The sequence below is a fragment of the Seriola dumerili genome, unplaced genomic scaffold, assembly GCF_002260705.1.
Source record: "Seriola dumerili isolate Sdu_G_001 unplaced genomic scaffold, Sdu_1.0 BDQW01000741.1, whole genome shotgun sequence".
NCBI classification, from domain to species: Eukaryota; Metazoa; Chordata; class Actinopteri; order Carangiformes; family Carangidae; genus Seriola; species Seriola dumerili.
Window position 1 is genome coordinate 189,383 of NW_019174996.1, and position 22,343 is coordinate 211,725.

Below are 22,343 nucleotides of genomic sequence, written 5' to 3' on the forward strand. Positions count from 1 at the left end.
TTTATATATTAAAAATATCTGATTCATTCTTATATGGAGTAAAATGTTTGTTTTTTTTTAATTATTTAATTTACATTTTATTTTTTAGGTTTCATGTATCATTTATTTTTTCTGTCATATTTTAATACGTTGAAATATAAATTTTATAAAAGTCAAACATAAGATGATACAATAATAAAAATAAAGAATCAAAATAAAGATAAAAAAAATCAAATCATTTTATAGAATAGAAAGGTCTCTCTCTCCCTCTCTCTATCTCTTTCTCCCTCTCTCTCTCTCCTGTTTCCTCCTAAAGTCTCTCGCCCCCTGTGACGTCAGCAGCTGCTCGGTAAACGGAGTCGGTCTCTGTTCTGAGGAGAAACGGCGGAAAAAGAAGCGGAGAGACGAAACGAGCGTGTCCGCGTGTGAGTCCGAGCGGCGTGGGAAACAACGGAAAAAGAAGAAGAAGAGGAGGAAGAGGAGGAAAGAGAAGAAGAAGAGTTCTCAGTAGTGTGTGTGTGTGTGTGTGTGTGTGTGTCCCCCGCTCCGGAGGGTCTCGGTGCGAACATGGAGCGGACTGGAACTTTCCTGCTCTCCGCGTCTCTCCTACTGGTTTCACTGGGACTAACGGGGGCGCGAGCGGACACCTTCAAAGGTAAGCCGACACACCGGGGACCGGGTTTTGGTCGGTTGGCGGGGTCCGGGTCTCTGTGGGCTCCGGGGAGGGGGAGAGGGGGGTGAGCGGCGTGAACATGGGAGTTACTCAGTGTCGGCATCCAAGTTTCCAGCTGGAAAATCTCCTCCCTCCTTCTCCCTCCCTCTCCTGCTGCTTCTTTCTTTCGTTCTTTCTTTCTTTCTTTCTTTCTTTCTTTCTTTCTTTCTTTCTTTCTTTCTCTCTCTCTCTCTCTCCAGCTGATCTCAACTCAAAAAAACTTTTACTTTAAATCAGAAACTGCGTCAAAATGTGAAGCAAATAACTAATGAAGAAACTGAGGCAAAGACGAGACTGATTATACTGGTTATACTAGTCAGACCGGTTATACTGGTCAGACTGGTTATACTGGTCGGACTGGTTATACTAGTCAGACTCGTTATACTGGTTACACTAGTCAGACTGATCAGACTGGTTATACATGGGTATACTGGTTATACTGGTCTGACTGGTTATATACTGGTGAAGCTGCAGCTTCCACAGCAGAGTGAAAACAAAGCAACACAGATGAAATGCATTGAACTCTGTTAGAATTCTAACAGTTTTTATACTGAAGTAAAAGTCAAATATTAATATTGATCATGCTGATAGGCTGCCTGTGGGATCAGTGGCTTTGCAGCAGCTGCAGATGTTGGAGTCGAGCAGCTCGTAGAATTCTGACTGTTTTTAGTGATGTTGAATTTTTATAATTGATCATATTTCCTGTACCTGTAGTTTTTATGTAGCCAGAGTAGAATTAAAAAAAACAGTAGAATAGAGTGGAGGACGTACAGACACAAAGGTAAAAATGAGGAAACACAGTCATTAAAATAGTGATTCCACTCATATTTCATCTTGTAGATCAGTTTGTGTGACTGAACTCTCTTAGATTTAAACTACAAATCAAACATTATTGATCATTATTGATTATATTCTAACAGCTTTGTGCTGCAGACCACTCAGTTTACTGTCAGTGACGACGTCCCCTCCAGAGGTTCATCAGACTGTCGGGCCCATTGTTGTAAAGCTGAGGTTTTGTGTGTGTGTGTGTGTGTGTGTGTGTGTGTGTGTGTGTGTGTGTGTGTACTTGTTCTGCAGAGCAGTGCTAGTTTGTGTGAGCGTGTTTCCTTTCAGCTGTTGTTCCTCTGTTCACCTGATGGGGGCAGCGGGGATCAAACCTCTCTCTCTCTCTCTCTCTCTCCCAGTGATCACTTTATTAGGAACACCTCACTCTGAGGATATTGATGTGAAGAAGTAAAGGTTGGTTCTCATCATCTCTGATGTCCCTCCAGAATAAAGCTCCAGAGAAACAGAGTCTGTAGAACTTCATAGAGAATCCTCCATTTTTTAAGTTTCCTTCAGTTTCACAGTAAAACGTGATGATACACTGCAGACAGGAAGTGATCACAGCTGATCACAGCTGATTCTGTCTGACTACATGTGAAGTAATACAGGATAAAGAGTCTGGATCAGGATTTTCTTTAACTTTGAAAAGAGACTGAGGCCTGAGGGTGTGTTCGATTTCTCCTTCTCTTCGACCCTCTGCTGCACATATGGACGGCAGTGGGGGCGCATTGTGTGTGTGTGTGTGTGTGTGTGTGTGTGTGTGTGTGTGTGTGTGTGTGTGTGTGTGTGTGTGTGTGTGAGAAGCAGCAGAGAATGAAATTAAACTCTCAGCGGTCTGAGACCAAGATGGTCGCCGCACCCTAATAACGGTGGTGATGGAGTGAGGCTAATGAGCGTGCTTGGTCGTCAGGGGCAACGTTCAGCTGGTTGTTGGTCAGTTGGCTCAGTGCTTTTAGTTTTCTGGTTGATGAAGGTGGAACTGTTTGAAGTCTCGTCAGCTTGCAGCTGAAAACATTTAGGAACCCAAATAAACCTGAATCAAACCTGGATTAAACCTGGATCACACCTGAATTGAACTAGGATTTTTAGATGGTTCACACCTTAAAATTACTTTTAGGACTTTTGAAACGAAGGTTACCAGGAGATAAAGACTCAGTGAGCTGCTCCACTGTGATCACCAGCTAGTGTACTGTTGTTTTTACAGAATCTACCACCCAGCCGCCAGAGAGAGGTGCATTGTGGGTAATGTAGGCTCCAAGTTTTGACAGGAGAAGAGTGAGGGGAACAAAGAGGACGATCTCTGTGAAGCAACCCGTCACCTCAAGCTTGAAGAGGTTTCATTTCAAAAAGCAAACTCGTTAACCTTTCCCATGATGCATCTGATGAACCCCCCAGCTTCACAGGTCAGACATCACAGAGAGAATGTGAAAGATTTAAAGATGATGAAAGTGTTTCTGTTTTTTGGTAGAATAGTCCTTTAAAGAGCAGCAGAGACAGAGAGGAAGTCTGTAATTAGAGCTCTACTGTTAACTCAGCAACACATACACACACACACACACACTCAAGAGGAAAAGATAAAGTCCTGAATCAGCGACAGTCCTGAACCTGGACACACCAGGTCATCAGGGAGTGTGTGTTTGTGTGTGTGTGTGTGTGTGTGTGTGTGTGTGTGTGTGTGTGTGTGTGTGTGTGTGTGTGTGTGTGTGTGTGTGTGTGTGTTCAGGTGCAGTCAGCTCTTTGTTCTGTCTCGTCAGGGTTTTAATGAAGCTCACAGATTAAACACACACTGTGAATTCAGGTGTGTGTGTGTCGAGTCCTCTGTGAGTTAATTATCTCTCCTCAAACCTCAGAGACTTCCTTCCTTCCTTCCTTTCCCTCCTTCCTTTCCTTCCTTCCTTCCTCTCTCTACAGAACAAACCTCATCCTGTTTGTCGGTCAGCTGCCGTCGGTTTAGGTCTTCAGTCGACTCCGGCCTGAGAAACTAGTCCAGGTCTTAGAGAAACATCAGTTTCCCTCGGACATCAGACTCAGTCCTTTAGGTGAAGGCTGTTGTAGTGTTAACCACCTGGTTATTACTGTCACCATGACGACAGAGGTCTTCTAACCTTAACACAGTACTTCTTTTAACTCAAACCATGATGTTAGTAAACTGAACCTTTACCACAGCGTCATAAACTCTGTTACTGTTTCCTGTAGTTTTAATATTTGACTCCTGTTGAGATAGTCTGTAAACAAAGTGAACTCATAAAACTGTGTGTGTGAGTGTGTGTGTGTGTGTGTGTGTGTCTGTGTGTGTCTGTATGTGTGTGTGTGTGCGTGTGTGTGTGTGTGCGTGTCTGTGTGTGTGTGTGTATGTGTGTGTCTGTGTGTAAGCGTGTGTGTATGTGTGTGTGTGTGTGTGTGTGTAACACATAGTAACCTTTTAATAGTGTTACCATTCTCAGCAGTGTGCTGAACCTGTACGTGTGTATCGCAGTGTATGTTACAGTGTGTTACAATGTGTTGTAGTGTGTTACAGTGCGTTAAAGTGTGTTACAGTTTGTTGCAGTGTGTTACAGTGTGTTGCAGTGTGTTGCAGTGTGTTGCAGTGTGTTGCAGTGTGTTGCAGTGTGTTGCAGTGTGTTACATTCAGAATCACTCCGATCATGCATCTGAGCAAATATTTGATTCAGTGTTTTCTGTAAGAAATGGTTTGAGGTCAAGTTCTTCTTCTGTAGTGTTTTAGCTGCAGCAGCAGCTGAGGATATCTTCTGCTGATCCTTGTCTTCTTCTTCTGCAGTGTTAAAATGGGAATTCTTATGTGACACTATGAGGTGATGAGACATGTTGTCCACAGCCGCTCTGCAGTCACTGACCTCTTCCTCTACACATTCTCCATGTCACGTTATTTATGTTGCTGCAGCAAAAAAATGAATAAAACATGCCGCTAATCTCTTCCTGAATTTACTCTCTGCTTTTCTTATTACAGTTCTCATTCTCCACGCACACCTCCCGCCTGCAGTTTCATGCTTCATGTTTGTATTTCAGTAATTTAAAAAATGCATAAATCTTTGTTGGCTTTAATCTCCCCACAAATCCACATCAGAGTGGCGAATTATCTGCCGCGACAGAAGGAGGAAAGTTCCATTTTTCAGCTTCAGAAAGAAGGACTTCCTCAGTGTTTGTGGTCGGTCCGCGTTGGATTAAAGCCGCTGGAGAAAGGAACCCCGGAGGGCTGAGACGCTGCGATCGGCCCCGGTGGCCTCTGGGATTAATGTGCCGCCTTCAGACGCAGCGTCTGCAAACCCAACGGGGATTAAAGGAGGCCGGATTAAGACTCCTTTTGTTTAACATGAGAGATGAGATAGAAGCTGTGGAGGAGGATTTGTGTTTGTGAGAGCACACAGAGGGGGGCTGGTGTCAGCACTGAGCTCTGTCACTGAGATCCAAATCTCCCCTGGTCCCTGAACTCACCACAGGACAGTTTAATACCAGGTCACATTCACAAACATGGACACACAATAATGAGAGTTCTCCCATTTTCAACACGAGTGAAAATCCTCTTTCCCAAAGAAGAATAAATGTGAGAGGAGAGACCGCAGGAAAACCACACAGTCCTTTACCAACTGTTAGTGGAAATCTATCATGTTGATTATCGATTATTGATTCAGTTCTGGTGTGCAGATAAGATTGCAGATGAAAAGGGTCAATATGAATGAAACTTTTGTTTTGTTTCTCAGATTTTATCTGTAACAATGGGAAACAATAATCAATTCAGTTATTAATCTGCAGCTATTTTTATAATCAAATAACCAATCAAAAGGCCAGAAATCCTCAGAGGCCATGCCCACCACAACACAACTGTTTTTATTTTTCATTTATTTAATTCAGTGGATGGATGCATGTCCCTCAGCTCTCCTCCTGGAGGTGAGGGGACACCTGAAGACGGCGTGTGACCGTTGTCATGGTAACAGAGCATCTCCCTGACAGCAGCAGTTTGCTTGTTAAAGCAAGACGTCGATCTTCAGATTAACCAAATTATTTTTCCAACATCAGATTATAAAATACTGTCAGCAAAAGATTACAAGACACACACTGCAGTGTGTGTGTGNAAAATAACAAAAGACACACTCCAGTGTGTGTGTGTGTGTGTGTGTGTGTGTGTGTGTGTGTGTGTGTGTGTGTGTGTGTGTGTGTGTGTGTGTGTGTGTTTAATCCCTGTCCAGAGATGTCAGTCTGATTAGTGTTGTGGCCCAAATCCCTGATCATATTCATAGGATTATTGTTTGAAGATGTGTGTGTGTGTGTGTGTGTGTGTGTGTGTGTGTGTGTGTGTGTGTGTGTGTGTGTGTGTCTATGTAACAGAGTGGACTAATGAGACAGGGATTAGTGTATGTTAAGTGTGTGTTATCAGTATAATCTGCCTGATCAGCAACCCTAAAACATGTCTGTTTAACACACAAACATGTTGGACTTGTGAGGACCCTAGAAAAACATCTCTGTCTTTGAAACCACTGTCTGTCCGTTGCTCTACCTGTCTGTCTACCTGTCTGTCTGCTGAGACTAAGAGGAGGAAGGATAAATATTTTATTAGAGTTTTAACGCTTTCTCTTCTTTCATCATAATCATTATGATAATGATCTTAAAAGTGCTGCCAGCTAACACACAAACACACACACACACACACACACACACACACACACACACACACACACACACACACACACACTTTCTTGCAGTGTGTGTGTCATTAAAGCCTTCAGGGACTTCAGGCCCAGAAGCTGCTATTTAACCTAAATTACTACAGTAAATATTCATACGCAGCTAATATCTGTGTGTGTGTGTGTGTGTGTGTGTGTGTGTGTGTGTGTGTGTGTGTGTGTGTGTGTGTGTGTGTGTGTTTGTGTGTGTATGTTTAAATATTAATTGTGTTCCGGGCTCGGCGGCGTTGAGCTGAGCCATTCACAGTTTGAAGCAGGTGTTTTTCTCTGAGCTGAAATAAACAACCAGCACCAACCTATCAGAGTCCAGACCTGTGCAGGTGTCCTCACCTGGACTGATGGAGTCTGTTATGGCATGATCTACGCCGGCCTCAAAAACTTCAAAAGAGCACTGTATTTTTATGAAAAAGCAATAACCACTCCAGCCATGGCAATGAGCCACATCATGTTGGAAGCCTATAAGAAATACATCCTGGTCACTCATTCTCTGTCTTACTGTTACCTCTGTTGTCACTTTTGTCCTTGTCCTTTTATGCAATTTTTTTCCCATCAAGATTCTGAACTCTGACCTCACTCCACTCCACACAGCTCATATTCAAAACTGACAGGTGGAGGTTTTCAAAAAGAACAAAAGAAACTGATGGAAACTCAGTCGTTAATAAAACCACTTCACAGTCAGAATGTGGGAAATGTAAAGACATGTAAGCCTGATGTGGAACACCCATCCAGGTCAGGTGACCTTCAGCAGCTGCATTATAAGGATCACATGATGATCACAGATGTTTTAATCTTACCTTAACAAACTCATTAAAGGAGCTATATGCAAGTTCTCTATTGCTACATAGCTAACGTGAGCATTAGCAGCTGTTTACTCACCAGTCTTGAAGAAACGTGAGTTCAAGAACCAAATGTTAGCATGCTAACCAGCTAGCCCCAGCCTATCACGTAACTGATGACTGAAGCCCTGGGAAAGATGTGTAATGTTAATGCTAACGTTACCAATGTAGCGATAGAATGTAGATGTACATATAGCCTAGCCTAGCCTGGACTCTGACGGATTGTATGGTTGTTGTTAGTCAGGCGTGGCAGGATCACAGGTGAGTCGCAGGTGTGTGCAGCACTCTGAGCTGCTGGGTTTTATGACGGGCAGTTAATGCATCACTGTGCTGATGCTGGTGCGTGCTACATTTATGTTCCTTGGTTATTTTCTGTCGTGTGGACTGTCGGCCTGTGGCCGATGCCTTCACGACTGTAAACATGAGCACTGCTGCCAACTGAGCAGCTCAGTGTGTGTCGACCTCCTGCTTTCTGAGACGTCTTTGTGCTGAGGACGAGTTTCTGGGTCACTGTGTGTGTGTGTGTGTGTGTGTGTGTGTGTGTGTGTCCTCAGGTGGCTGCAGACTTAATATGCCACCAAAGTCTGATTAATGATTGGCTGTATGTGTGTCAGAGCTTAACCGCGGGAAACCAAGAATCACCTCTGGGATTGGTCGAGGTTAAGAGAGGTTAAAGACAGAGACAGAGAGAAAGACAGACAGACAGGCAGAGAGAGACAGAGACAGACAGAGAGACAGAGACAGATAGACAGAAAGAGAGAGACAGACAGGCAGAGAGAGACAGACAGACAGAGAGAGACAGAGACACAGAGGGAGAGAGACAGACAGAGAGCGACAGAGAGAGAGAGAGACAGACAGAGAGAGACAGACAGGGAGAGAGAGAAAGGTTAGATCAGTGACTCCAGCTGATAGTTTTTCATTCATTTGTAGGTGAAACTTGTTTTCTAAATAAACACACACACACACACACACACCATATTTGAAAACTTTATTGACAAACAGCAGAATGTCAGTGTCACACTGAAGGCCTCCGTGACACACACACACACACACACACACACACGCACGCACACACACACACACACACACACACACACACACACACTGACCTGGAGTCAGTCAGACTCAGTGTTTAGCTTCAGCCTGATGTTCATTCGATCCACTCTGTCTCATGTTGATGATGTCATGTCTACAGGTCATTACGTTGTTATAGTCATAGTCATAAATATATGAAGCTGCTACTCTGCACACATCACCCCACCCCCCTAGGCCTGCCTTCCAGCACAATTGCATTAATGGTCAAGCGCCGTAAGGGAGCTGCAGGCAGAAGAGAGAGAGGAGTGATTATAATGGAGACTAGGTTTAGAGTGTGTGTGTGTTTCATGGTCGATAACACAACAGCACACTCATAAACAACAACAACACACTCATAAACAACAACAACACACACACTCATAAACAACAACACACTCAAACAACAACAACACACTCATAAACAACCACACACACTAATACACAACAGCAACATCACACATACACGTGTGTGTGTGTGTGTGTGTGTGTGTGTGTGTGTGTGTGTTGTGTTATATTGTAGGTCAGTCCTGGGGGAGGAGACCTTTTCAGCCTCTGCCAGGCTGAATGATCTCCCCTCTCTCTGCTGGAGGTTAGAGATGACCTTCTGTATGCTGGGGTGAAGGGGTGATTGGGGTGAGGGGAGTGGGGGGGGGGGGTCAGAGGGTGAGAAGCAGACTCTGGAGGTGTCATCCTTGACATTTACACCACTCTGTTCCTGTGTATGCCCTCCAGTCGTTTGTTGGGTTCATTGTCTGAAGACTCTGAAATCCATTTCTCTATGGAGTCTGGTACGTGAACAGGCCTGGTCCTGGTCCTGGTCCTGGTCCTGGTCCTGGTCCTGGTCCTGGTCCTGGTCCTGGTCTCCTCTCCTCTGACAGGGAACTCTGTGAAGTTTATAATGAAAATGTTAGAATAGTTGTGAAGTGAAACTCTACAGATACTAATATGCTAACTGAAGATGTCTGTCTGATTCACTGTTGTCAACATCTCTCTCCTCTTCACTACTTTACTTTCTCTTTTTACTCCTCCTTCTCCTCCTCCACCCTCAGATCAGGTGAGTTGTGCTACTTAAAGTTGATCAGTTTGAATTATTGATCTGATATCAGTGAAAGTTATCTTGTGGATCAGCTGTGACGTCACAGAGTTGAGTGTCCTTGTCTGAGCCCAGAGAGGTTCTGACCATCATTTATATCTATCCAGAGACAGACACAGACACAGACAGACAGAGAGGGACAGATAGAGAGGGACAGACAGAGAAAGACAGACAGAGACAGACCGACAGACAGGGACACAGACAGAGACAGACAGGGACACAGACAGACACAGACAGACAGAGAGACAGGCACAGAGACAGACAGACAGAGAAAGACGGACAGACACAGACAGACAGACAGAGGGACAGGCACAAAGACAGACAGACAGGGATAGAGACAGACAGACAGGGACAGACAGACACAGACAGACTGGGACAAACAGAGACAGACAGGGACAAACAGAGACAGACAGACAGGCACGGAGACAGACAGACACAGACAGACAGGGACAGACAGAGACAGACACAGACAAACAGACAGGGATAGAGACAGACAGACAAAGACAGACAGACAGAGACAGACAGACAGACACAGACAGACACAGACAGACATACAGAGACAGACAGACAGGGATAGAGACAGACAGACACAGACAGACACAGACAGACAGGGACACAGACAGGCACAGAGACAGACAGACAGAGAAAGACAGACAGACACAGACAGACAGGGACACAGACAGACACAGACAGGCACAGAGACAGACAGACAGAGAAAGACAGACAGACACAGACAGACAGACAGACACACAGAGACAGACAGGGACAGAGACAGACAGACAGGCACAGAGTGAGACAGGGACAGACAGACAGACAGGGACAAACAGAGACAGACAGGGACAGAGACAGACAGACACAGACAGACACAGACAGACACAGACAGAGACAGACAGACACAGACAAACAGACAGAGATAGAGACAGGCAGACAGGGAGAGACAGACAGAGATAGACGGACAGACAGACAGACGGACGGACGGGACAGACAGAGACAGACAGACAGACACAGACAGACAGACAGACAGAGACAGGGACAGACAGGGATAGAGACAGACAGACAGACAGACAGGGACAGACAAACAGACAGACAGGGACAGACAGAGAGACAGGCACAAAGACAGACAGGGATAGAGAGAGACAGCGGGAACACTGAGGAGAACAGATTAAGAACCACATCTTTCTTTTCTTTCATTATCTCAGTTCTAATCTGGAACAGTCTAATCTGGTCCTGGTTTATGATCCTTCCTTATCTCTGTTCTTCTGACCCGTCTGTCAATTCTAGATTACTCTCATTTACATATCTGTCTGTGTCAGACCTGGTCTCAGTCTCAGACCAGGTGTAGTCCCCGCCCCCCTGCTCAATCCACTACAGACAAGGATTCAAACCTGGAGAACCAGAACCAACACACAGCCCTTTCTGCTTTTATGATGGAGACCTGAGTCAGGCTCCCTGGTGCACTCGTTGTGACACATTGGATCTGGTTCATAGTGGATCCGATGGAGATGGAGCCTGAAACAGGACGTAAAGAGGAAGTGACAGCTGTTGTCCTGTGGGTGATGAGTGGACAGTCTGACTGATGAGCACGGACAGTGGACACACAGAAACACTCATACAACACCCCCACCCCCACCCCCCATCTGCTGGTGTCAGTCCAGACTGGGACGTCAGGTTCCTCTAATCCCAGACCCTGAGAGTAGGAACCAGAATTCAGCTCTGTGACCTGGTCAGTGCTCCTCCTCCTGTTGCTCCTGGTTACCCTGACGTTCTGTTCGTTCATGAGAACAGATCTTTGGAAAAGAGCAGAACTTCAGATGAGAACGGTTTTTCAGAAAAGAGCGGTTCTTCAGAAGAGAAAGGATTTTAGACCAAAACAGTTCTTCAGAAGAGAGCAGAACTTCAGAAGAGAACGGTTCTTTAGAACATAATGGTTCTTCAGAAGAGAGGGGATCTTCAGATGAGAGCAGTTCTTCAGAAGAGAACGGTTCTACAGATGTAGTGTGAGGGTTCCAGCAGTAGTTTCTGAGTCGTCTGTGGTGCAGGCATGTCGAGTCCTGCAGACCCCCACCCACATGCCCACCCCCCTCCTCCTCTTCCTCTTCCTTTTCCTCTTCCTCTTCGTCCTTGCCTGGAGGAGTCACAGTCCAGAGGGAGGAGGAGAGGAGGGAAGTGGGGTGGGGGGGGGGGATAATCTGTGTGTATGTTACAGGGTAATTATTAGTAATTAGCATATTATTCTAATACCGTCACATAGACAGCCTCAAGTACAGCCAGATAACAGTGATACACACACACACACACACACACATACAAACACACACACACACACACACCCAGAGGCACTGGGCTGACTGTTGCATTATTCATGTTTGGCCTGAGGCAAGCTAGCTTGCTCTGCTAACGCTAATGCTGTTAGCGCCCAGTTAGTGTTCCTGCTGGAGATCACAGTTTACACACACACACACACACACACACACACACACACACACACACACACACACATACACACACACACACACACACACACACACACAGTAAATATGTATACACTTTACCTACCTTCACAAACACAAAAATACAGAGTTTGATGCCCTTGAAAGTAGAGCAGCTGTGTGTGTGTGTGTGTGTGTGTGTGTGTGTGTGAGTGATCAGTGTGCGCTTATTATAGACATAAATGCGCAATGAGGTACTTTCCCACCTCCTTCTCTCCTCCTTTATTTCCCTCCATCTTAACTCACTTTTAGCTGCTTCACAACAGCTGGCTGACTGATGACTGACTTAGAGACTGACTGATTACTGACTGACTGATGACTGACTGATGACTGACTGATGACTGACTGACTGACTGACTGACTGACTGAATTTCTTCATTGGTCGACTGGTGTTTGCATTCATCTTCTTTCCTTCTTTCCCTCCTTCTTTCCTTCTCTATCTCTATCTCCTTCTCTGTTTGAATATTTTGCTGCCATCTTGTCTCATCCTCACTGTCAGTGTGCGTGTGTGTTGTGTCTCACCAGCTAAATGCCACCACTGCTGCCTGTCACAGTGTGTGTGTCACTGTGTCTGTCACTTCCAATCAGACACACACACACACACACAGCCCCAGGTGCTGCTGGGAGCTGCGCATGTCACCGCCTCCTGCCTGTCTGGTTTTGTCCAATCACCTCTGAGGGGGGGTTTGGTTAGAAAGGGTGTTAGCATCACCACATGCTAATGGCTAACTGTGAGGCTCATCACTGCTAAAGTTAAACACACACACACACACACACATACATTAGATAAGCCTGGTTACACACTGCTAATTGGTGTATGTTGGAGGGGGGTGATGGGAGGGGTCATTATATCTCAGACATGATCTGGGTCAGTGTGTGTGTGTGTGTGTGTGTGTGTGTGTGTGTGTGTGTGTGTGTGTGTGTGTGTGTGTGTGTGTGTGTGAGATGCATACACAAAGAGAGGAAGGAAAAGTCTGTTTCCTGAAGTCTGCTGCACAAAAACACACAGCTCTACGTGTCTGTTGGATTTATATTCACCGCATCATTAATTTGTCATAATTAATTAACAGTGGAGGGTTTGGTGAACAGGACAGCCACCCCACCCCCCCACCCCCCTTTGCTAACTGGTTTGTTGGGGGGGGTCACAGGTCAACAGGTGGGGGAGGGGCTGTTATAGCTTGGGTCACAAGGGTGAATGGAGGTTGTTTCCTGAAGAACAACTGTGACGCACAACAAAAGTCCAACAGAGACCCGCGCACACACACACACACACACACACACATACATACACATACACACACACACATCTGTTTTCTTCCAGCTCTGTCCTGTATTTCTCTCAAATGAAACTTTAGGAAATCAGAAATCAGGTTTGATTTTAAACAGGATATGTGTGTGTGTGTGTGTGTGTGTGTGTGTGTGTGTGTGTGTGTGTGCGCGTGCGTGTGTGTGTGTGTGTGTGTGTGTGAATGTGTGATGTTGACCTGTGTGTGTAGAGGTTCATGTTGACCTTTGACCTCAGACTGAAGCTTCTTCTCCATCAAACTTCCTCAGGGTCTCTTCTTCACTGACTTTATTTTGTCTCGTCCTTTCTCCATTTTCTTCTTAATCTGGTTTTTAATTGATCCTCGAGCCGTCGTTTCTTCTTCATGTCTTTTCTTTGTTGTGGCTTTCTCTCTGCTTCCGGTTTTTATGGCTCTTCATGCAGAGTTTTCTTCTTCTTCTCCTGGTCTGCGAAGTTTGGTTTGTCTTGTGTGTGTGTTTCTCTTCCTGTGTGTGAAACATGACTCAGCTCAGAGATGGAGAAGAAGAAGAAGTGAAAGACACAGAGTCGTTAACATTCAGCTGCTCACTCACTGTTGGGTAATACTGAACAACAAGACTCTGTGTGAGGGGGGGGGGCAGAGAGAGGGAGAGAGACAGTGAGAAGGAGAGAGAGAGAGGCTCTGGATCCTCAAACACATCAGCATCCAGCAAGACACAAGAAACACACTTTTCATGTGCTGAAGACTCCACCTGGGTTTGATCCTGTATATTCACATATTTATTCATATATGTATGAATATACATATATGTATATAGATACATTTACAGTATATATATATATATGTATGAATGTATATTTAATAAACCTGACGAGGTTTCACAAATCAACAGGAAGCTGTTGGGCGTCATTCACCGGAGTGTAACGTCCAGTTGCGACTCTATCCTGTAGCTTCTATGTCTCAGCTCAGCCTGACTCACAGACTACACACACACACACACACCTTGTTTGATGGAGCGGGGCTCAGAGGTGAGGATGATGAAGAACAGGATGAAGAGTCTGACCCTCAGCAGAGGAACAGGCAGAATGAGTGTTACACAGAAAACCACAGTCATCCTCCTAATCGGGACCAGATGGTTTCATTCAGCCTCACACACTTCAGAGAGAGGGAGGGCGAGAGAGCACCAGAGACACTGACAGAGAGAGAGAGAGATGAAAAGAGAGGAAGTGTTTGTAAAAGAAAAGGAGACGAATGCAGCTCCACCCAGGCACTGAGCCAGTTGTGTGTGTGGGTGGGTGGGTGTGTCTGTGTGTGAGTGTGATTGGCTGTTAATAGATTACAGTGGAACAGCAGCTGAGGTTTAATCCAGCCCACCAGCAGATCAGCTCAATGTGATCAGACCTCTGTGGACTGTGGAGGACTGAGTCTGTGTCTGAGAACGAGACTGAGAACGAGACCTGAGTCTGAGTCTGAGACTGAGTCTGAGTCTCAGTCTGAGTCTCAGTCTGAGACTGAGAACGAGACTGAGTCAGAGTCTGAGAACGAGTCTGAGAACGAGACTGAGAATGAGAACGAGACTGAGTCTGAGAACGAGTCTGAGTCTGAGAACGAGGCTGAGTCTGAGAACGAGACTGAGTCTGAGTATGAGTCTGAGAACGAGACTGAGTCTGAGAACGAGACAATCTGAGTCTGAGACTGAGTCTGAGAACGAGACTGAGTCTGAGACTGAATCTGAGTCTGAGAATGAGACTGAGTCTGAGTCTGAGAACAAGACTGAGTCCGAGAATGAGACTGAGTCTCAGACTGAGTTAGTTAGATAGTTAGCTAGTTAGTTAGTAACAGGTATGTGTGTGTGTGATGCTAACCCTTGAAGTCCAGTTTTACACACAAACAATACAAACTGGTAAACAGGATGTGAGCTGTGTGTGTGTGTGTGTGTATTTGTACTCCACCTCACAAAACTCCACCTCTGCAGGAAATGCTAGTCTCCATGGCAACGCTGCCGGGCAAGCTTCGGCTTGCACAACCCTCCCCCTGAGTTCTGAAAGGTCAAAGGTCACAACTGGCAAGGGTCCCAAGATGTAAACATGTTAACACAACACGCACGTACTGCTTGGGCTTCAGTAAGGTCACATAACCACAGCAACAGCAACACCCCCGACATAGAGGGGAGTGAATGAAAGTGTGTGTGTGACACTAATTTTCTGTTTGTGAACTACCCTCTGTGTGTGTGTGTGTGTGTGTGTGTGTGTGTGTGTGTGTGTGTGTGTGTGTGTGTGTGTGTGTGTGTGTGTGCCACTAATATCGCATCACACACTGAACATACAAAGTGTGTATGTATCTGCTTGGATCATAGACACCAACATCAGTTCAACATGTTGTTTTGTTGTGTTGTTTTTGCATTGTTGTTGTGGTGTTGATGCTGTGTTGTGTTTTTGTTGTATTTTTGTTGTGGTGTTGATGTGTTGTTGTGTTTTTGTTGTGTTGTTGTGTTTCTTGTTGTGTTTTGTTGTTGTTGTTGTGGGGTTGATGTTGTGTTGTTGCTGTGCTGTTGTTGTGTTGTAGATGTTTTGTTGTTGTTGTGTTGTTGTGACAGTACTGGATATAAAGGGTGAAACTGCTCTAACTTTTAGGAGCAGAGACTTGTAGTTATTGATCAGGCGACTGGAGAATAAAGAGGGCAGACAATCAATAGCTGCACATTATGATTAATTACTGCTGGTATACACACACACACACACACACACACACACACATACACACACACACACACACACACACACACAGAGCAGTGTATATGTATATGTGTGTCCTCAGGGTGTGCTCTGTCATCACTGTGCCAACACACACACAGACAGAGTGTATGGTATTTGACAGAATGACAGTGGAAACGTGTGTGTGTGTGTGTGTGTGTGTGTGTGTGTGTGTGAACGTGTGTGTGTGTGTCTAACCGATCCCTGGAGGTGTGTGTGTGTTTTTCTCTCATTTCCTGCCGAGGCGAGTCGAGACGAAGAACGCCCTGACAACAATCTGGTCCCTCTGAACCCCCCCCCCCCCACCCTACCCCCCCCCNTTTCCTGCCGAGGCGAGTCGAGACGAAGAACGCCCTGACAACAATCTGGTCCCTCTGAACCCCCCCCCCCCCCCCCCCCCCCCCCCCCCCCCCCCCCCCTGTTTTTCCCTGGTGGAGCGAGGCAGCAGCACACAGAGAGAGAGAGAGGTTTTGTTACCTGCTGCAGTAAAACAGAACAACTCCAGTTCATTGTGCCTGTATTGTAGAAGTAATAATACTCACCGTATCTCTACCAGGAGCAGTAGGAGCTGTAGTACTACTGCATTACTCCTCTAGTACTCTAGTACTACTATAGTATTACAGTGGTACTACTATATTATTACACTACTTCAGTTGTACTACAGTATTACAGTAGTACTACAGTACTATTAACTTAGTAGTTCACTGTTAACTCAGACAAAGAGACAGTTGGACGTGTTGAAGACACAGGGACAGTTAGAGGGAGGACAGATCTCTACACTTCAGACTCTCGGGCGATCGAGAGGCTGAGATTGCTTTTCTGTGTGTTCTCCTCTGAGAGAGAGAGAGCTGACCGTGTGTGTGTGTGTGTGCTCAGTTTGTTATATAGATGCAAATTCATAGAAGCAGATTAAACAGATTGTGTCTCGTATCTGTTGATGAGCTAACATTGCCCGGCGGGACATGTGTTTGTGTGTGTGTGTGTGTGTGTGTGTGTGTGTATTTAATGTGCCTTCTGTTACAAAGAAAGAAAATGAGCCTTCCAGCAATTTAATGTCAACGCTTTCAGATGACAGCTGCACACACACACACACACACACACACACACACACACACACACACACACACACACACACACACACACAGTCATTACAGTGAAGAGGCTGACGAGGCGTCAATGCCCCTGATGCCACAAAATATATTTACACACACACAGAATCAGAGTGAGGCTATGAATGGAGGATTTAGATGTCTTTGAGTCACAGTGGAAGGAGGAGGGTTTACATCCATTATCTGTGTGTGTGTGTGTGTGTGTTAACCAGCAGGAATGCTGGGAAATAGTAATGAACTGGAACTGTCTCCCTCTAAAGAACATTACATGTTTACAAGCTGCTGTCTCTGACCAACAAGGACCATCAGCTGATCAGAGACAACACAGAGACAGACGCAGAGATACAGAGACAGACACAGAGACAGTCACAGAGACACAGACACACAGAGACAGACAGAGACAGATGCAGAGACACAGAGACAGACGCAGAGACACAAAGACAGACGCAGAGACATAGAGACAGACACAGAGACGCAGAAACAGATGCAGAGACGCAGAAACAGACGTAGAGACACAGAGACAGACGCAGAGACACAAAGACAGACGCAGAGACAGACGCAGAGACATAGAGACAGACACAGAGACGCAGAAACAGATGCAGAGACACAGAGACAGACAGAGAGACAGAAACAGACAGAGAGACTCAGAGACAGAGAGACAGAGACACAGAGACAGTCACAGAGACACAGACACACAGAGACAGACAGAGACAGATGCAGAGACACAGAGACAGACACAGAGACGCAGAAACAGACGTAGAGACACAGAGACAGACGCAGAGACACAAAGACAGACGCAGAGACAGACGCAGAGACATAGAGACAGACACAGAGACGCAGAAACAGATGCAGAGACACAGAGACAGACAGAGAGACAGAAACAGACAGAGAGACTCAGAGAATCCATTATCGAGACACAGAGACAGACGCAGAGACAGACGCAGAGACATAGAGACAGACACAGAGACGCAGAAACAGATGCAGAGACACAGAGACAGACAGAGAGACAGAAACAGACAGAGAGACTCAGAGACAGAGAGACAGAGACACAGAGACAGACGCAGAGACAGACGCAGAAACAGAGGCAGAGACAGACACAGAGACAGACAGAGACACAGAGACAGACACAGAGATGCAGAAACAGACGCAGAGACACAGAGAAGAAGCAGAGACACAAAGACAGTCACAGAGACACAGACACACAGATACAGAGATATACACAGAGACAGACGCAGACACAGAGACAGACGCAGAGACACAGAGACAGACGCAGAGACACAGAGACAGACGCATAGACACAGAAACAGACGTAGAGACAGACAGACGCAGAGACACAGAGACAGACGCAGAGACACATAGACAGTCACAGAGACGCAGACACACAGATACAGAGACATACACAGAGACAGACACAGAGACAGACGCAGAGACACAGAAACAGACGCAGAGACACAGAGACAGACGCAGAGACACAGAAACAGACGCAGAGACACAGAGACAGACAGAGAAACAGAGACAGACGCAGAAACAGACACAGACACAGAGGCAGAGACAGACGCAGACACAGAGACAGACGCAGAGACACAGAGACAGTCACAGAGACACAGACACACAGATACAGAGACATACACAGAGACAGACGCAGACACAGAGACAGACGCAGAGACACAGAGACAGAGACAGACGCAGAGACACAGAGACAGACGCAGAGACACAGAGACAGACGCAGAGACACAGAAACAGACGCAGAGACACAGTGACAGACAGAGAGACAGACGCAGAAACAGACACAGAGGCAGAGACAGACACAGAGACAGACGCAGAGACAGAGAGACAGAGACACCAGGAGTTGTGCTGTAAACTTGGTTCAGTCAGAAACCTCTGAGGGTTTTTCCTTCATGAAACCACACGAGTCCCTGTCTCTGACACATCATCTTCTGCAACAGTTGTCCTCAAATCTGTGTCCCAGTCTCTAAACAAACTAACTGACTTGTCTGTCTACCTGTCTGGCTCTTTTTCAGCCTGTCTGTCTGGTCAGTCCCCAGACTGTACTCTGGTCCAGTCCAAAGAGGACGACTTCGACTGGGAGCAAGGAGACACCCGTGACCGACCAGCCAGCAACCCCTTGATCCCCACAGGTACCTGTCTGTCTGTCTGTCTGTCTGTCTCTCTGGATCCTCTTTTCTAGATTCAGCTGATTCTCAGAGACTCTGTCATGTGACAGTGTTTCTATAGAGTTGAGTCCCTCAGTGGACACTCTCAGTGTCCCTCCTGTAATGAACTATTGAATGATTCTTGAATGCTCTCTCTCTCTGTCTCTGTCCTCTGAGTTATGGATGGACAGAGAGAGTTCACAATGAACCACTGAGATAAGACCGTGTGTGTGTGTGTGTGTGTGTGTGTGTGTGTGTGTGTGTGTGTGTGTGTGTGTGTGTGTGTGTGTTAGTGTGTGTCGTTTGTCACATGCTCGCAGAGGTTAAGCCGCTGACGAATGAGAATGCAGCGCTCTTAAATCACAGAGCCAATCACGTGAGAGACAGGCTGAGCGAGGACACACAGAGAGGAGGTGGTTACTGTCCTCTTTAATGTGATTTATATGGAGGAGGAGGGGGAGGAGAGAGAAGAGGAGGAAATATGAGAGGAGAAAACAAAAAAGTAAAGGAAGAGAGGAGAGGAGGAAACTAAAGAGGAGAAACAGAAAGAATAAACAAGACGAGTTCGTCACCGCATCTCCTCCATAAAAGAGGTGTGTGTGTGTGTGTGTGTGTGTGTGTGTGTGTGTGTGTGTGTGTGTGTGTGTGTGTTGGGAGAGAAGCTGTTTGCTTTGTGATTGCCTGAATTGGCTGCAATTAGTCACACACACACATACACACACACACACCTCCTCCTCTTCCTTGTTCGATCTCCTCCCAGCTGATATGTGGAGCAGGGAACAGGGCGAGGCAGGGCATTAAATCTAACTAACCCTCCACCACAGAGCGGCTTGGCAAGCAAGGTAGAGTCAGAAAGGGAGAGAGAGAGACTAGTCCTGTGTGTGAGGGTGTAGTGTCATGTGACCCAGTACACCTGACATCATCATCTTCATCATTATGATCATCTTCATCATCTCCAACTTCATCACCATCTTCATCATTTTCATCTTCATCATTATCATCATCACCATCTTCATCATCATCGTCTTCATCATCATCACCATCTTTATCATCTTCATCATCACCATCTTCATCATCTTCATCATCTTCATCATCATTTTCATCTTCATCATGTTCATCATTATCATCATCACCATCTTCATCATCATCACCATCTTTATCATCTCCAACTTCATCACCATCTTCATCATCATTTTCATCTTCATCATTATCATCATCACCATCTTCATCATCATCGTCTTCATCATCATCACCATCTTCATCATCTTCATCATCATTTTCATCTTCATCATGTTCATCATCTTCATCATCATCATCTTCATCATTATCATCATCTTCATCGTCTTCATCATCTTCATCATCATCACCATCTTTATCATCTTCATCATCATCACCATCTTCATCATCTTGGTCATCATCATCTTCATCATCTTCATCATCATTACCATTTTCATCATCTTCATCATCATCTTCATCATCATCTTCATCATTATCATCATCTTCATCATCATCACCATCTTTGTCATCTTCATCATCATCTTCATCGTCTTTATCATCTTCATCACCATCACCATCTTCATCATCTTTATCATTATCATCACCGTCATCATCATCACCATCATCACTATCATCATCATCTTGATCACCGTCTTCATCCTTATAACATGTTCATTGTCTTCATCTTCATCATTATGACCATCTTCATTATCTTCATCATCATTATCATCCTCTTCGTCATCATCATTATCATTACCATCATCACCATCTTCATCATCTTCATCACCATCATCATCATCTGTTACTCTCAGTCACAGCTCAGGGCTGAACAGATGTCAGATCCCTGCTACAGAAACTACAGGTTGTTCTACCGTCACCTGCTGTAGTTTAAACGTGAGGATCTACACAGTATCTACTACAGTACCCAGAATTCCTACAGATTTCTTCTTCCTCCGTGGTGTCCAGGTGAAGCTGTCAGATATGAATCAAGACTGAGCACTCTGAGCAGGTCACTTCAGGTCACTACAGGTCGTCACTCTCACAGATGAAGCTTTAAATAGACACTTTTTAAATGGAACTTCTGCATGTTCAGGAAGGACCTGGATACAGCCAGAGGTCTGTACTGTAACTGGTTTAATACTGCAGCCACACACACACATACACACACACACACACACACACACACACACACACACCGAGCAGCAGCGAGGCATCGATTGACCAGTGATTGCAGGCTCCATTTAATGTTCTTATAAATGGTACAAGTTCAATCTAATCTGAACCATGTAGCCCTTGCTCTCTCTCTGCTGTCAGTGTGAACAACAGTAATCTTCTCTAATGCCCTTTACTGCCTCACAGACACACACACACACACACACACACACACACACAGTGTTTCAGGCTATCTGACTTCCTGACTCGTTAACAGCTGGTTTTTCTGCAGAGTCTGGACTCTGGTCTTTGTGAGTTTGCCTCAAAGGTTTTACAGCAGCTGTTTAACCTGCAGACGGTCGTGTCAGAGGTCAGATGTCAGAACAAAAACAATGACATCACTGCTGTGTCATTAGTCTGCTATTAGCTGACTGTTAATGCTGCTAATGTCAGTGTACAGGTGAAGCTAATAACGTCTACATACTGTACATTCAATGAGTGTCAACACCATCCACTCCTGGTCCTCTGATCCAGGTTAAGGCCAGAATCCACATCAGTCCTCCTCAATGTTCTGTTTCCTGACAGCTTCTGGTTGGTTCACTTTTTTACCTGTAGACACCTATTTCTGCTGCAGGTTCTTCACCTGTAGACACCTGGTTCTACTGCAGGTTTTGTTCCTGTTCCTTACCCACACATCACTTGTTTTTTGTTTGTCCACATCTGGTTCTTCTTCTGTTCTGGTCTCTAGTTCTTCTATTCTGTTCTCTGTTCACTGGTTCTTCTTCTGTTCTGGTCTCTGGTTCTTCTTCTGTCCCAGTCTCTGGTTCTTCTTCTGTTCTGGTCTTTGGTTCTGCTTCTGTTCTGGTCTCTGGTTCTTCTTCTGTTCTCTGTTCTCTGGTTCTTCTTCTGTTCTGGTCTCTTGTTCTTCTTCTGTTCTGGTCTCTGGTCTCTGGTCTCTGGTTCTTCTTCTGTCCCGGTCTCTGGTTTTTCTTCTTTTCTGGTCTCTGGTCTCTGGTTCTTCTTCTGTCACAGTCTCTGGTTCTTCTTCTTTTCTGGTCTCTGGTCTCTGGTTCTTCTTCTGCACTGGTCTCTGGTCTCTGGTTCTGCTTCTGTTCTGGTCTCTGGTTCTTCTTCTGTTCTCTGTTCTCTGGTTCTTCTTCTGTTCTGGTCTCTTGTTCTTCTTCTGTTCTGGTCTCTGGTCTCTGGT

General features: G+C 45.5%; 1 protein-coding gene across 9 annotated transcripts in view; it reads left to right on the plus strand.

The window, feature by feature from the left end:
• The first annotated feature begins 370 nt into the window (after positions 1 to 370).
• LOC111236872 (receptor-type tyrosine-protein phosphatase mu-like) overlaps positions 371 to 22,343 on the plus strand; it is a 113,826-nt gene continuing 91,853 nt past the window's right edge. For all 9 annotated transcript variants that reach the window (XM_022765762.1, XM_022765763.1, XM_022765766.1 and 6 more), the window contains exons 1-2: positions 371 to 634; positions 18,857 to 18,973. In XM_022765762.1, coding sequence (XP_022621483.1) covers positions 547 to 634; positions 18,857 to 18,973 — 205 coding nt within the window. In that variant the 5' untranslated portion in view covers positions 371 to 546. The remainder of the gene's footprint in view (positions 635 to 18,856; positions 18,974 to 22,343) is intronic.